This window comes from Chiloscyllium plagiosum, chromosome 13 (assembly GCF_004010195.1).
Source record: "Chiloscyllium plagiosum isolate BGI_BamShark_2017 chromosome 13, ASM401019v2, whole genome shotgun sequence".
Taxonomy (NCBI): Eukaryota; Metazoa; Chordata; class Chondrichthyes; order Orectolobiformes; family Hemiscylliidae; genus Chiloscyllium; species Chiloscyllium plagiosum.
Window position 1 is genome coordinate 10,786,034 of NC_057722.1, and position 17,190 is coordinate 10,803,223.

The following is a 17,190-nucleotide window of genomic DNA, read 5'->3' on the forward strand; positions in this document are numbered from 1 at the left end:
ATCCACTCTATCCAGACTTCTCGGTATTCTGTAAGTTTCAATCAGATGTCTCTATCTCTTTAAACTCCATCAAGTACAGAGCTAGAGTCCTCACTGCGCCTCATATGACAAACTCATCATCCCCAGGATCATTCTGCGAAATCTCCTCCAGACCCCCTCTAATGCCAGCATATCCTTCCTTAGATATGAAATCCAAATCTGCTCACAATATTTCAAATACAGTCTGACCAGAGCCTTAATCAACAGTACATCTCTGCTTTTGTATCCTAGCCCTCTTGAAATGAATGTGAACATTGCATTTGCTTTCCTAATTAACCTATATGTTAACCTTAAGAGAATCCTGAACTTTGATTCCTAAGCCCCTTTGTGCTTCAGACTTCTAAAAACTTTCCACTTTAGAAAATAGTCTATGCCTCTATTCTTCATACCAAAATGTGTAACCTCACACTTTCCCACATTGTATTCCATCCATCACCTCCTTACCCAGTCTTCTAGCCTAAGTCTGCCTGCAGCTTCCCCCTTTCTCAATACAACCTGTCCCTCCACCCATCCCTGTGTCATCTCCAAACTTAGCAACAATGCTCTCACTTCCTTCATCCAAATCATTAATGCAAAACATGAATAGCTGTGGTCCCAACACTGACCCCTGCAGAACCCCATTTGTCACCAGCTGCCATCTTGAAAAAGATCCCTTTATCCCTATTCTCTGTCTTCTGTCAGTCAGCAAATCTTCTATTCATGCCAGTACTTTTCCCCTTATTTAGCAGCCTCCTCTGCAGCATCTTGTCAAAGGCCTTTTGGAAATTCAAATAGATCACGTCCACTCTCCTTTGCCTAACTTGCTCATTAACTCATCTAAGAATTCTAACAGATTTGTCAGGTATGACCTCCCCTTGTTGAAACCATGCTGACTCAGCCCTATTTTACCATGCATTTTCAAGTACTCCACAATCTCATCCTAAATAATGGACTCTAAAACCTTACCATAGACCAAAATCAAGCTAACCGGCCATAGTTTCCTGTCTTCTACCTTCCTCCATTTTTAAACAGGGGTGTGATATTAGCTATTTTCCAGTCCTTTGTGACTTCCCTGACAACCCCCAGTGATTAGATTAGATTAGATTAGATTACTTTACAGTGTGGAAACAGGCCCTTCGGCCCAACAAGTCCACACCGACCCGCCGAAGCGCAACCCACCCAGACCCATTCCCCCACATTTACCCCTGCACCTAACACTACGGGCAATTTAGCATGGCCAATTCACCTGACCTGCACATTTTTGGACTGTGGGAGGAAACCGGAGCACCCGGAGGAAACCCACGCAGACACGGGGAGAATGTGCAAACTCCAGACAGTCGCCTGAGGCGGGAATTGAACCCGGGTCTCTGGCGTTGTGAGGCAGCAGTGCTAACCACTGTGTCACCGTGCCGCCCAAAGATCCATGAAAGATCACCACAATGCCTCTACAAGCTCCTCAGCTACCTCCTTTAGAGTGCTGATCAGTAGTCTGGTCCACGTGATTTATCTATGTTCTGAACTTTCAGCTTCCACAGCATCTTGTCCTTAGTGATGGCCACCACACTCTCCTTTGTCCCTGACTCTCTTGAAGTTCTGGTATGCTGTTGATGTCTTCCACCGTGAAAACTGATGCAAAGTACCTATTCAATTCCTCAGCCATTTCTATGTTCCCAATTACTACTTCTGCAGTCTCATTTTCCAATATCCACTCTTGCCTCCCTCTTAATTTTAGATATCGAGAAAAAACCTTGCAGCCTTCTTTTATATTACTAGTTAGCTTATTCTCATGTTTCATCTTCTGCCTCCTTATTGATTTTTTACTTATCCTCTGCTGGTTTTTAAAGGAGTCCCATTAATCTTCACCACATTGTAAGTGCCTTCTTTTGCTTCCCTTATCAGCCATGTTTTCCCCATCCTCCCTTAGTATTTTTCTTCTTCCTTGAGATGAATTTCTGCTATGCCTCCAGATCTCTCCCAGAAACTCCTGCCATCACTGCTCCACCGTCATCCCTGCTAGGCTCCTCTTCAAATGAACTCTGGCCAGCTCCTCCCTCATGTCTTTGTAGTTACCTTTACTCAGTTATAATACCATTACATCTGGTTTGAGTTTCTCCCTCTCAAACCCAGAGTGAATCCATCACATTGTGGTTACTGCCCCCAAGGGATTCTTTCACCTTAAGCTCCCTAATCAAGTCTGCATCATTACACCTCACCAAATCCAGAATTGCCTGTTCCCTTGTGGACTCTACCACAAGCTGCTCCAAAAAAAATCTCTTAGACATTCCACCAATTATTTTTCTTCAGATCCAATAACAACCTAATTTTCCTAGTCCACCTGCATATTTAAGTCCTCCATTATTATTGTAATAGTGTCTTTCTTACATGCCTTTTCTACCTTCTGATTTACTTTCCTGTACATAACTCTCACTAGGATCTTTTTCTCTTTGCGTTCCTCAACTCTACTCTATGTCACTTGCTATTGATTTAATTTCATTTCTTGCTACAAGGCAACGCTGCCCCTCTACCTGTCCTTTCGATTGGATGTGGATCCTTGGATATTTAGTTCCCAGCCCTGAACATCTTGCAGCTATGTCTCTGTAATTCCCACAACATTGTGCATGCCAATTTCAAATTGCACTACAAGCACATTTACTCTGTTTTATGTACTGCATACATTTAAGTACAACATCCTCAGTTCTGCATTGACTGCCCTCCCTTCTCATAGTTTTCCCCTTATCAACTGTGCATGAGGTTAGATTCCTGACCCTTGCTCTATTCTCTGTCCTATTACTTGTTCTAGAAACTTTAATAACCGCTGCTGAGCCCACCCCTCCCTTGAACCTTATCCAGAATTTTTCATGTATTATGAACATTATACAAGAAGATATTAGAAAACTTGCAGAATAGGCAGCTAAATGTGGCTTTTAACTTTGATAAATGTGAGGTGACACAATATGGGATAAGAAACAGAAAGATAACTGACATCTTAGAAAGAAAGTAACATTGCAAAGGGATTTGGGGAAACAGATAAATAAAAGATTAAAAACCAAAAATACAGTTTGAAAAACAGTTAAAATTACTTCCAGAACACTGGAATTTTTCTAGGGATATAGAATTTAAATGTAGGGACCAGATGTAAGTTTGCTCACTGAGCTGGAAGGTTCGTTTTCAGACATTTCTTCACCATACTAGGTTACGTCATCAGTGAGCCTCCGATGAAACACTGGTGTTATGGCCCTCTTTCTATTTATATGTTTAGAGAAACTCTTCTCCAAACTCATTAAATGTAGTGAAATTATTTCAAACATGAATTGCACCTCAGCTGAGCTATATGCCATTTATAAATAGGACATGGCAGCATCAAGAAAAAAATGCAAAAAGGAATTATTATAATAACCCCGGAACTGAGAGATTAAAGATCTTTAGGACTTTGTTCTGCAGGAGGGAGCTGATATGGTGTTGACCTCATAGAGGCCATGAAAAGTTATGAATATGTTGGTCAGAGTAGATATTTCCATTTTAGGAAGAATCCACAATCAGGCCAATAAATACAAGATAGTTACAAATAAATTCAATAGGGAAATATGGAAACATTTTCCTCACAAGAAAATAGTTAGACTCTGGTATTTGCAACCATAGGAAGTGATTGATATAAGTAATTTAGAGCCATTTAAAATAAAATTGGATTAGTACATTAGAAAGAAAGGAATAGAAAAATATGCAGAAAGGTTGAACTGAGGCTGATAGAATAGAGAGAGACTTGTAGGCAGTTCAGAACAATCAGGCTGAATGTTCTATTCCTGTCCTGTATATTTTTTGTGATTCTATTTAATTTGTTACTACAAAATGTAACTGCTGAAAAATGGGAATTCAATGTTGTTGAGAAACAATTGGTTGTTGAGAAAATAAATGCTATGTCCGGTGTGAGTAGTGAATTGCCATTGTGGCTGGTATATCTAGGGGTGTCATTAAATAGGTTATGCTGTATAATCAGTCAGTCATTGGCATCAAATGTACAAAACCAGTTATCAACCACTTAACCTGTGACACCAGCAATGCCCAGTAAAAGTATGTTTCCTAGTTGTGTGAAGTGGCAGAAGCTAAAGAAGTATATGTCTCTTTCATTTGGCTCTATCTCCGTTCTCAGTTTCTATAATTCTATGCATTTTGGTGTCTGAATCTTGTTTTGACTAGAAATTACTCTTGCCTTTATCACAAGTTGATAATTAGTCCAAGTGTATGATTTTGCTTCATTATTCATTCGCCTTTTGAACAGCAAACATGAATGATACGTGTGCATTGAATGTCAGTCTATATTTGTCTCCAAAAATAAATTATTCTTTTCGATATATGTGTGTACATTTATTTTATTCATTCAGGGAATATGTATCAACCTTTGCTGCCCATCCCTATTTGCCCTAGAGATATCTAGTGGTAATTTGCTTCCTTGAATGCATCTCTTCATCCAATCTTTTGCAGGCCTAGAAATCCATTCATGCATTGGCACAGGGGTTAATCCCTCTACTTGAATTGAACACTGAAAGCCTAAGCTGATACTCCAATGCATTACAAAGGATGCACTGTCGGAGGTGCTATTTTTCAGATAAACCAAGGTGGTCCTTCTGAAGTGGGTACAATAGATCCCATGAGAAAAGCAGGGGAATTATAGCCTGAGTCAATATTTTATCCTCAATCAACAACCCTAAAGGGTTTCTTATCTCATCAACATATTGCTACTTGTGAGAACTTGCAGTGTTGAGATTAGCTGTTGCAACAGTCACTACACTGCAAAGTGCATAATTAGGTGTAAAACACATTTGGGAATTTTTGAGTGGTGAAACCTGCAATATGAATGCATATCTCTGTGCTATAAACTGCTGGCTAAAAACTGGTGGGCCTGAGTCAAACCTGGCCTTGAGCCTAACTTAAGTGGTGAGCTGTAGGAACTTGCTGGTCAAAGGCAATTCACTGGTGAAGGGGATTCCAATTTCAAACAGTGTCTCCTGACAGTTTCTGACGGGAAATCGAAAGTAACATAAAATAGGGAGTCACCAGAAAAAGAGGGAGGGTAGTGGGTAGGATAATCAAGAAGAGGAGGTCATCAAGATGGAAAGGCAAATGAGGGGTGATTTAAGTGAGATAACTAGAGTGTGGACAATTAGGGAAGGGTTGGTAGTAGCAGCGCGTAAAGGAGGGGCAGGGGAAAGGTTGCTGACAGTAGCCCAGGATTTCTAAGGGAAGTTACAAAAACACTCCTGTACCTTCTGGCTCCAAGGATGTTCCTCTTTTTAAAAAAAACTTACCTTTCTGGTGTGGCCCTTTTGAACACATCAACCTTATTTTCCCCAAATACAGGCTGCTCTTCAATAGCTGCATTCAGGCCAAATCAAGGTTCCAGGCATAAACTTTGAATGCCTTACTTTTGATTCTACCAACATATCACATTTCCTGTCCACTACATTCAAGATTTGTCCATCAATTTAGCAGTTGAAAAAAAAATGAATGTGACACTGTCAATCCTTAAACAATTATCTCTCCTTTACTTCCTCCATCTCATTTTTTAAATCTATAGGTTGCTTTTACAACTTGAGTCCCAGGCATAAAACTGACCAAGAGCATTGAGTTTTCCTGCTAGAAATTCCCCAATTGTGTTTTGAATTTCAGAGAAATGAGAGCTGAGTGATTTCTATGATGTGTATTCAATCTTGAAACATTGGCATTACTACCAAAAACTCCACCCTATAAGTCTTAGGCGTGTGTGTGTCTGCACTTCGGAGCCTATCACTGTGTGGCCATTTAATTGGAGAGGGGTATGAGCTGTTGAGTGCAGAAGTGGCAAATGTATGGCCTTTGTTTTTAAATCAGAGATGCATGACTTTCACGCACCATGGAGATTTACCCATGACCCCAGCTGGCTTTCGGGCTTCGGTATCATTTAAAAGTTCTCTGCCAAAATGAGGACCATACTCAGTATGGAAATCCTAACAATACCGCCTGCCATAAACTAGCTCCATTACAAATTATGGAATGTTTCTTTAGGATACTTTTCCTCAATATTGTTACATGCTTCAAGTAAAAATCTGGACTTCACTACAATCAGAAAGTAGTGGACATCTTGCAAGTCAATCCTTAGACCCAGGATTAGGAGGTTAAAAAGTGCAATATGTCAGAGTGTACACTTATGGCATTGACATATACCACACTTTCATAACCAGGTCATAAAACAAGGAATACAGATTAAAGAGAAGCAAGGAGGTAGAAGTTGGGAAGGCATATCTCTAGTAAATTTAGCATGACTATGTCTATGTTAACAATGTTATAAAGAAAAATCTAAATCTCTGAATGTTTCTTTTCCCTGCATCTCTGTTTGCCTCTAATTCTGCATTTCTGTCTATACCTGCACGCTTCAGTAAGTGCATTCTTTGTATAATTGTGTTACACAGAACAAGGCACAGTTATCTTGTTCAGTTGCATTTTACTAAGTGTGAGAATATATTGACACTAAAAAAAACTATAACTGATTTTGAAAACTTTCATTCTATATTATAGTTGTTTAGAGTCTAATTATACTTTAAATAATTTCAGCCAGAATCTACAAAGTCTATTTCCCAAATACATTTACTGGGACTCATTGTCAAATTATAAGTAAAGAATTAAGACTTTTTATATCTTTTCTGCTACTCACTTTAACAGCAATATTTTGACATTCATTTTTAAGCCTATCCTCTCAGTTGCAAGTACTCTTTTTATAATTGATGATACTTTTAAAATCCCTAATGAATTTACCATGAATCTTTTTCCATGATAAAAACCTGCCCATAAGTTGAATCTGAATTAGGGCAAATTTTATTTCAAAACAAAAGTTAAAAATAAATGTATTTAAAAATAAATGATACATTTGGGAAAGCTGGCTTCAGATAAATTCTCTTAGAACAGTTAAGTTTAATACTCACAAATAATTCCCAAGAGCAAAGCAGCATGCAGAGAAGTCATCTTGCCAAACTGTGGATTGAAGAACAGAGGAGTGGGACTTCTGTCACAAACCAGCGAAGGCTTGTGATAGGATTTCTGTGTTCTCTGTCTCCTTTATAATGTCTAGAAATGACTACGTGAGCAGAATGATAGATAAGACTGTCATTGGTTTGTTTGGGTTCTATTTCACAAGAGGATTTACCAAAACTCAGCCCACTTCTGATATACTCAAATAAAACTTTGCTAACCTAACATTATTGCAGAAAAAGAAGTGGGGTCGCAAGCATTTGTTTGCCTATTGCTTAAATCAGAAAAATCAGACAGTCCTTAAAAGTAATATTGTTTCGGCGTTCAAATAAATTGTTTTCCATCACTCACATTTTCTGTATTTCAATCTGAGCTGATTTCACCTTTATCTGAACTTGTTGCTTGGTCTTAAAAGCTTTTTGTTTTGTTTAATTTATTCAGTTACTCATTTTATTCACATTTACTAATTTTCCTCTGTCTTTAGTGGAGTTCAACGTTCATTTAATCGTCAGTTTAGAACTTATTTATTTAGTTTGCAAATAGATTTCTCTCTCATTTTCCACAAATCGTTCCTTCCTTCATTTTGCCTTGTTTCCATCTTTCTGTTTTGCTTCTCGGGGCTCTCATTTCCAGTACTGACAAAAAGTAACTCTGCATGCATTGTGTGTCCTTGGGATATGGGCTCCAACCAAAGTCAGAGTATTGAGAAGAAACATTCTTCCCTCTATTCTCTCTGTCTCAGTCCAATCGAAGTTGGAAGCAATCTCTATCCAGAGTTGACAGGTATTGACCCACACCACAAAACTATGAACAAATTAACAATGTTAAAAATCACACAACACCAGGTTATTGTCCAACAAGTTCATATTAAAGGACCAGCATTCTGAAGACTTGCACTTTCAAATAAACCTGTTGGACTATAACCTGGTGTTGTGTGATTTTTAACTTTGTCCACGCCAGTTCAACACTGACACCTCCACATCGAATTAATAATGTCACTCATAATGCTAGTGGATCAGCTGATGTTGGAAATGTTGGAAATGAAGATACCACATTGGTGCTTTGCATATTGGAGCATTTCAGCCAGGATTAGGGAATCGGATGAAATGGGTTTTATCAAATTTGTACAATGAGGCAACCTGATAGCACAACATATAAAGAGCTTTTAAAAAAGACATGCATTTATATAGTGTTTTGCATGATGACTGGACACCTCAAAGTGTTTTACGACTGGTGACATGCTTTGAAGCATAAAGGAAAAATTGCCACAGTCCCACAAGTCTGCTGTCTCATTAGAGAGAGTTGACTGTTGGTGGGTTTAACCTGAAGATCACCACACCTCAGGTGAAGAACAAGATTGAGAAGTAACAGCCTTTATAGTGTCCTCTGTCCAAACATTAATTGATCTTACATTAAATACAAACTGAAAGAACTGCAGATGCTGTAAATCTGAAACAAAAACAGAAATTGCTGGAAACTCTCAGCAGGTCTGATAGCATCTGTGAAGAGAAAACAGAGTTAATATTTTGAGTCTAGTGATCTTTCCTGAGAACTCAGTTTGCATCATGAGCCAGTTATCCAGCCAAATCAGCTAACAAACTCCAATTTTTGAATTGTAGTCTCTGCTGTAATTAACCAAACCTGGGTCTGAACACAAGTAGTTTAGAGTGTGGTGCTGGAAAAGCACAGCAGGTTAGGCAGCATCCAAGGGGGAGGAGAATCGAAATGGATGCTGCCTAACCTGCTGTGCTTTTCCAGCACCACACTCTTGACTCTGATCTCCAGCATCTGCAGTCCTCACTTTCTCCTCCAGAACACATTTAGTTCCCATAAATAATACTGTGGCAGTGACAAGGTAATCATTGCTATCATATTGTTTGGGATAAACTATTAACCAGGCTGTTTGCTTGGGCTTCCTCTGGGCATTCTGCTTTCCTCCCACAGTCCAAAGATGTGTAGGTTAGGTGGACTGGCCATGCTAAATTGCCCATAGTGTCCAGGGATGTGCAGGCTAGATGGGTTAGTCATGGAAAAGCAGGACAACAGTGATTGGGTAGAGGGGGCGAGTCCGCTCTTCGGATGGTAAGGTGGACTCGATGGGCTGAATGGCCCGTTTCCACATTACTCCTGTATGTAGTGCACTGACCAGTGAGAATGAAAGTGCCAGGCACTTCCTTCGCTACCCTGTGTGTGTGCGACTCTACTTTCAAGGGACTGCGGACCTGCATCCCAGGGGCTCTTTGTTCAGTAACAATCCCCAGGACTCTACTATTACAACTTGCCTTGCCAGGGTGTAGCACCTCAGATTTGCCTAGGTTGGACTCCATCTGTCACTCCTTGGCCCATCTGATCAAAATCCCCTTGTACTCTGGGACAACTCTCTTCACTGTCTCCTACACCACTAATTTTGTTGTCATCTGCAAACTTACTCACCGTTTCTCCTATATTCACATCCAACTAATTTATATAAATGACGAAAAGCTATTGACCCAGCACCGACCCTTAAGTCTAACCGCTGGTCACAGGTCTCCAGTCTGAAAAGCTACCCTCCACCACCATTCTCTGTCTCGCACCTTCAAGCCAATTTTGTATCTGAGTGGCTCGCTCTCCCTGGATTCCATGTGATCTAATCTTGCCAGCCAATCTACTGTGCGTAACCATGTTGAACGCCTTGCTAAAGTCCATATAGAAATGCTCACCACTCTGTCTTCATCAATCTTCTTTGTCACTTCTTCAAAGAACTCAAATCAAATTAATGAGGCATGATTTCCCATGCACAAAGCCATGCTGACTATCCCTAAACAGTCTTTGCCCTTTCAAATATATGCAAATCCTGTCGCTCAAAATCCCCTTCAACAACTTACCCTCCTCACCGATCTATAGTTCTATGTCTTTTCCTTACAACCTTTCTTAAATAATGGAACCACATTAGCCACACTTCAGTCTTCCAGTACTTCACCCATTGCTATCAATGATATAAATATTTCAGCAAGAGGCCCATCAATCACTTCCCTAGCTTCCCATAATATCCTGAGCTACACATGATCAGGTCCCAAGGACTTATCTTTATGCATTTGAAGACATCTAGCACTTTCTCCTGTGTAATATTGACACTTCCAACATATCACTATTTATTTCTCTAAGTTCTCTAGCTTCCATATCCTCCTCCACTGTAAATACTGGCATAGAAAAGATTGAAAGGGATATGCGCCAAACACAGGCAAATGGAACTAGTTTAATTTGGGAAACTTGGTCAGCATGGACAAGTTGCACTGAAGAGTCTGTTTCCACGCTGTATGATTCTATAACTCTATATAGAGATTCTATGACAGTTCCCCTGTTATACTTCAGAATAGTGACATGAATCATTTACATCCACGTGAGGATACATAATGTCTCAGGTTCACATTTAATCCAAAAGACAGCTGCTCCAACAATCGGACATTGCCACAACTAATTTGGGAGTGATCGGTGAAGCAACATTTTGGAGTGTTTGAAAGGAAAACTTTGGTCTGTAACTAACTGGTGATATGCCTGACATACAAATACGTAAAGGGGCATTATAGATGGAACATGGTCAGGATCCAACATTACCTAATCTGTGAGCGCTTGATGTTGACTCAGTTTCAAAGTTTCAAATTTCTTGTTAGTCACATGAAAAGAAAGGAAACAGTTAAAAAATATTTGCAATAATGAAGAATCAATTAAAAGTGGTTGGAGCAAGTCTTGCAAAGAGATTACAAAAGCCAGAAAGAGAAATCCAGAAACCTAATACAGATTTTCGCAACTTCCCAGCTGCTGTTGCAAGGTAAACATATTCTCACTGAAATATTGCAATATTAGAACAAGTTGCACTGAAGAGTCTGTTTCCACGCTGTATGATTCTATAACTCTATATAGAGATTCTATGACAGTTCCCCTGTTATACTTCAGAATAGTGACATGAATCATTTACATCCACGTGAGGATACATAATGTCTCAGGTTCACATTTAATCCAAAAGACAGCTGCTCCAACAATGCACTCTCCTTCAGTGTTATGTGTTGGAGTGTCAGCCATGTTGTACGTGCTCAGTTCCTGTGTGGAACTTTAACCCAGAGTTTCCTGACACAGGGATCAGAGTACTACCACGTTGAGCTACTGCTGATACAGAACTTATATCGGACATTGCCACAACTAATTTGGGAGTGATCGGTGAAGCAACATTTTGGAGTGTTTGAAAGGAAAACTTTGGTCTGTAACTAACTGGTGATATGCCTGACATACAAATACGTAAAGGGGCATTATAGATGGAACATGGTCAGGATCCAACATTACCTAATCTGTGAGCGCTTGATGTTGACTCAGTTTCAAAGTTTCAAATTTCTTGTTAGTCACATGAAAAGAAAGGAAACAGTTAAAAAATATTTGCAATAATGAAGAATCAAATGGTTAAAAGTGGTTGGAGCAAGTCTTGCAAAGAGATTACAAAAGTCAGAAAGAGAAATCCAGAAACCTAATACAGATTTTCGCAACTTCCCAACTGCTGTTGCAAGGTAAACATATTCTCACTGAAATATTGCAATATTAGAAAGGCATAGAACTTCAGTGTAACAGTAAGCACTTACAAATCAACATTAACTTCATGATTCCCACTCATTGAGTTGGACTTTGTCTGGCCAGGGTTTCAAAATCAGTATTTTGACTTTTTAATTCATGTTGTCTTTGGAATGTAAATCAAAGACACATATTTTCTCTTCCTTTAAAGTTTCTCAGTAATAAGGGAACTGAGGAGGTTGCATGTGTTAGAAGCCATTAATTATTTAGTTAATAAGCATTAGTTATTTTACAGGCAAGGACTAACATTAATCTGCTCTACATTTTGCTGATAAAATAAGTGGTGAAACCAAAGCAGACAGGATCAATTCCTGCTCTATCTAAATTAATCATTGAATAAGATATGCAGCTACTTGGAAAAGTCCACAACCTATGACTGAGTAGAACTTTACAGGAGAGCTGAGCAAATGCAACTGATCTAAAGTTTCTCTATCTCATCACGGTACATGGTTCCAATGTTGCACAAAACACTACCAATCAATATGGCACTAGTTAGGTAAAGAATAAAGTCTCCTTTACACTGTTTCATCAAGTATTTTCAGGTCACGAAGAGCATGGTAATGATAGAGAGTTAACAAATTGTGATCATCAAGGTCCCGTATGCACATATGACCTGACTCTGCAGAACTTAATTAGCGCCTCGACACCCAGGAGCATATGCAGTGGCAGTGATATCCCATTAACATATTGATGCAAAGGTTAATAACTAGCATGTACCTAAAAATGAAAAATAAATATATTGGATAAGAAAAAGTGTTTTACAAAGTATGATTTCTGTTTCGATTTGTAAAAGCTGGCAACAGCAGCGACTGCAAGAACACAGCTCCTCCTGGTACTCGGTGCTGTCTGCGGTGGTAAAGCTTCTCCAGTAATCGGAAGCAGCCTCAGTATTTCCCATCAGTGATCAATATGTGGCTGACCGAGACTCCAGGCTGTAGTTAGGCCTGAGTGCCTGCTCCAAATACCATTATGGAGATAAGGCTAAGACTTTAAGATCAGGTCATTTCTTTTTTTTACCTTTTGGCTCTCTTCTGTTTCTGTTTTTTGATTAATTCTGGTTTTGTAACCAACATCGTGCCAGAGAATGGCAATTTTGTGTACACTTTTCACTGTACTCATGCATTCCTACACTTAGTTAAGAATCACACAACACCAGGTTATAGTCCAACAGGTTTATTTGGAAGCACTAGCTTTCGGAGCGCCACTACTTCATCAGGTGAAGGAGCAGCACTCTGAAAGCTAGTACTTCCAAATAAACCTGTTGGACCATAACCTGATGTTGTGAGATTTTTAAACTTTGTCACCCCAGTCCAACACTGGCACCTCCAAGTCATTCGTATACTTAAGTACATGTGATAATAAAATGTAACTCTAAGTCTGGGTGTTAGGATATACCCTGGAAGAGTTTGTTTTCTTTATTCATTCATAGGGATGAGGATATCACTGACCAGGCAGCATTTAATGCCAATCCCAAATTGTCCAGAGGGCAATTAGGAGTCAACCACATTGCTGTGGGTCTGGAGTCACATGTAGGCCAGACCAAGTAAGGATGACAGTTTCCTTCACTAAATGACATTAGTGAACCAGATGGGTTTTCCAACATTCAACAATGGATTCATAGCCAGCACTAGACCCCAAATTCCAGATATTTATATTGAATTCAAATTCTACCATTTGCTATGATGGGATTCAAACCTAGATCGCCAAACATTATCTGGATCAACAATCCAGTGATAATACCACTAGGCCATCACTTCCCTTGCAACAGTGAAATCCGCTTCTTTTGAGCTGCCCATGGGTGCTGACCTTTGCAGCCACCACTGTCCAGGCTGCTATTGTCAGTCAGTTTGGCCTTGTGTTACAATCCATAGGGAAAAGTACTTAAGAAGGGTTACACCCGAAACATTGACTTCTCCACCTCCTGATACTGTCTGGCTTGCTGTGTTCTTCCAGCCTCCTGTCTGTCTACTCTAGTGTGTATGGAATGAGCTGCCAAAGGAGATGGTGGAGGCTGGTACAATTACAACATTTAAAACAACTGGATGGGTATATGAATATGATGGGTTTAGAGGGATATGGGCCAAATGCTGGCAAATGGAATGAGATTAGGTTAGGCTGGCATGTATGAGTTGGACCGAAGGGTTTGTTTCAATGCTGCACATCTCTATGACTCCATGACTCTCTGAGTAGGCCATTCAATATGATCATGGCTGATCATCTGACCCCATACCCTGTTTCTACTTTTATCCCATACTCTTTGATCTCTTTAGCCCCAAGAGCTATATCTATCTTCTTCTTGAAGATATTCAATGTTTTGACTTTAACAACTTTCTACAGCAGAGAATTCCACAAACTCACCACTCTCTGATTGAAGACATTTCTCTCCATCTCAGTCTTAAACCCAGTACCCCAAGATTCTGAACCCTTAGTCATCGGGAATATCCTTCCTGCATTTACCCTGTTTAATCCTGTTACAATGAAAGAGTGTTCGACAAATTGATCCCAAGATTATCTGCCCCGGGTTTACACTGTAGAAATGGCCTTTTACCTTCAACTTTGTACCCATTCCTCTAAGTGTTTGCCAATAACTATGAGGAGATGCAGTTTGGTTAATCTATAGGTATGAGAATAACTGGGTCTGAAGAGCTATATGAAGGTACTAAAGCAAGGGAAAATATTAAAACATGCTCTTTGTGATTCGTGTGATAGGTATAACCTGTCACTTTTCATGCTATATGTGTTTTTGGCTAATAACTGTAAAATGTACACCTTGGGTATGTCTGCAGTCTGCCTAGCACCTCATCACCATAACTAGGTAGAAGTGCACTGTACAATCATATGTCAAATGCTTTAGTAAGTCAGTGATTATCACCCAAATCCTTTATAATGCTAATCTTTTATCAAACAGTTCTGACATATAGCCACAGCTGTGTTGTTTTTTGTCAAGAAAGATCCTTGAACTTTCAGTTTTGAAATATTTGCATGTTTTGAAATGACAGCAGAGGAGGGAAAGATCTGTCATATTAGATGATTATCTCCAGGCTCAAACCAATTTTTAAAAGCATATGACACAGTTTATTTATTGTACTGTATTGATATAATTTCAAAGTTATCACTGTGTGAAGCTAACTACAATTCCTCACTACATAGCACCCTTGAGCTTTTCATTCCACTTGGTACATCAGTTCAAAGCTATTGGTGGGTAGGTTGCATAGTGGATAGGCCTAAGTTCACAATACTGATGATCATGATGCTTAACTATGGGCTAGTGCACCAACTAAGCAAATGTTTTGTATAAAACAATGGTTTTAGTTGAAGGCTTTTAATAGAAGGTAAGGTTTTTTTTTCAATATTTATTCAATCTCTCTTGGCAATTTAAAGCAGAGGGGATTGAGGCTAGGGCAGTTGCATGCTCCTTTTTTTTAGATTACTTACAGTGTGGAAACAGACCCTTCAGCCCAACAAGTCCACACCGACCCGCCGAAACACAGCCCACCCAGACCCTTTCCCCTACATTTACTCCTTCACTTAACACTAGGGGCAATTTAGCATGGCCAATTCACTTAACCTGAACATCTTTGGACTATGGGAGGAAACCAGAGCACCCGGAGGAAACCCACACAGACACAGGGAGAATGTACAAACTCCACACAGTCAGTCGCCTGAAGTGGGAATTGAACCCGGGTCTCTGGTGCTGTGAGGCAGCAGTGCTAACCACTGTGCCACCGTGCCACCATCTTGCAGGATGTGGGAGGTAAGGGTCACCACTGGTGTCACTGCTGACTTCGCCTGGGAGAGGTGCACTCAAATTCAGCTCCTCACAGGCTGCATTAGGAAACTGGAGCTGGATGAACTTGGATCATTCTGGAAGCTAAGGGGGTGATAGAGAGGGGTTAAAGGAAGATAATCATACCTAAGTTATAGGATAAAGGTAGCTGGGTGATCGTCAGGACAGAGAAAGAGAATAGGCAGACAGTGCAAGGACCTCCTGTGGCTGTCCCCCTGTTTGCAGGTGAGGGATGTGTGTTGGGGGCGGGGGGGAAACGACCTACCAGGGGAAAGCCTCAGCAGCCAGGTATCCAGCACTGAGCCTGGCTCTGTGGCTCAGAAGGGAAGTGGGGAGAATAGGAGAATGATGGTGATAGGAGATTCAATGATGAGAGGAAAGACAGGAGATTCTGTAGTTGCAAATAAGTCTCCATGATGGTTTGTTGCCTCCCGAGTGCCAACGTCAGGGATTCTTGGATTGACTCTATAGAATTCTTAAGGGGGAGGGTGACCAGCCAGAAGTTGTGGTACGCATCGGTACCAATGACATAGTTGGAAAAGGGATGAGGACCTGAAAAGAGAATATAGGGAGTTAGGTTGGAAGCTAAAAGCCAGGACAAGCAGAGTATTAATCTCAGGATTGCTACCAGGCTAGTGAGGCTAGGAAGAGTGAGCAAGTATAGCTGAACACATGGCTTCAGGGCTGGTGCAGGAATGAGGTCTTCAGATATGCAGATCACTGGGATACCTTCTGGGGAATGTGGGACCTATACAAGAAGGAGGGGCGCCTGAACTGCACCTGAACTGGAGGGACGCCAATATCCTGGGCGGGAGATTTGCTAGAGCTCTTCGGGGGGGCGGATTAAACTAATTTGGCAGGAGGGTGGGAACCGGATCTATGGACCTGAGGATGGAGTAGTAATGAACAGCCAGATACAGCATGCAAAGAGTCTATGATGAGGGATAGACAGTTGATAGGGCAGAGTTGCAGTCAGTGTGATGGGCTGAAGTGTGTCTATTTTAATGCAACAAGCGTCAGGAATAAGGGTGATGAACGCATAGCATGGATCAGTATTTGGAACTATGATTTTTGAGGCCATTAAGGAGACTTGGATATCACAGGGGCAGGAATATTTGTTGGATATTTCAAGGTTTAGGTATTTCCAAAGGAATGGAGCGGGGGGTAAAAGAGGTGGAGGAGTGGCATTGCTAATCATGGATAGTAACACAGCTGCAGAAAGGGAGATCATCGAAGGGGGTTCGTCTACAGAGTCAGTATAGGAAGAAGTCAGAAACAGGAAAGGAGCAGTCACTTTATTGGGAGTTTTCTATATTCCCCCCAATGGCAACAGAGACACAGAGGAGCAGATTGGGAGGTAGGTTTTGGAAAGGTGTAAAAGTAACAGATTGTTGTCATGAGTGACTTTAACTCCCTTAATATTTATTGGAATCTCCTTAGTTCAAATAGTTTGGATGAAGCAGTTTTTGTCAGGTGTGTCCAGGAAGGATTCCTGACTCAATATGTAGATAGGCCGACAAGAGGGGAGGCCATTTTGTATTTGGTGCTTGGCAATGAACCAGGCCAGGTGTCAGATCTCTCAGTGGGAAAGCATTTTGGTGATAGTGATTATAACTCCTTGACCTATAGTCATGGAGAGGGATAGGAGCAGACAGTATGGGAAAGTATTTAGTTGGGAGAGGAGAATTACAATGCTAATAGGCAGGAACTGAGGTACCTAAACTGGGAATAGATGTTCTCAGTGATATGCACAACAGAAATGTGGTGAGCAATTATTGGAGAAGATTCTG

The 17,190-nt window shown here is 40.5% G+C and overlaps 1 protein-coding gene across 1 annotated transcript in view; it reads right to left on the reverse strand.

Annotated features, from left to right (window-relative positions):
• Positions 1-7,124, reverse strand: part of LOC122555750 (serotransferrin-B-like) — a 48,177-nt gene extending 41,053 nt beyond the window's left edge. Inside the window, exon 1 of the mRNA XM_043701833.1 lies at positions 6,972-7,124. Within this exon, the coding sequence (XP_043557768.1) occupies positions 6,972-7,011 (40 nt within the window). The 5' untranslated portion in view covers positions 7,012-7,124. The remainder of the gene's footprint in view (positions 1-6,971) is intronic.
• Between the last annotated feature and the right edge of the window lie 10,066 nt (positions 7,125-17,190).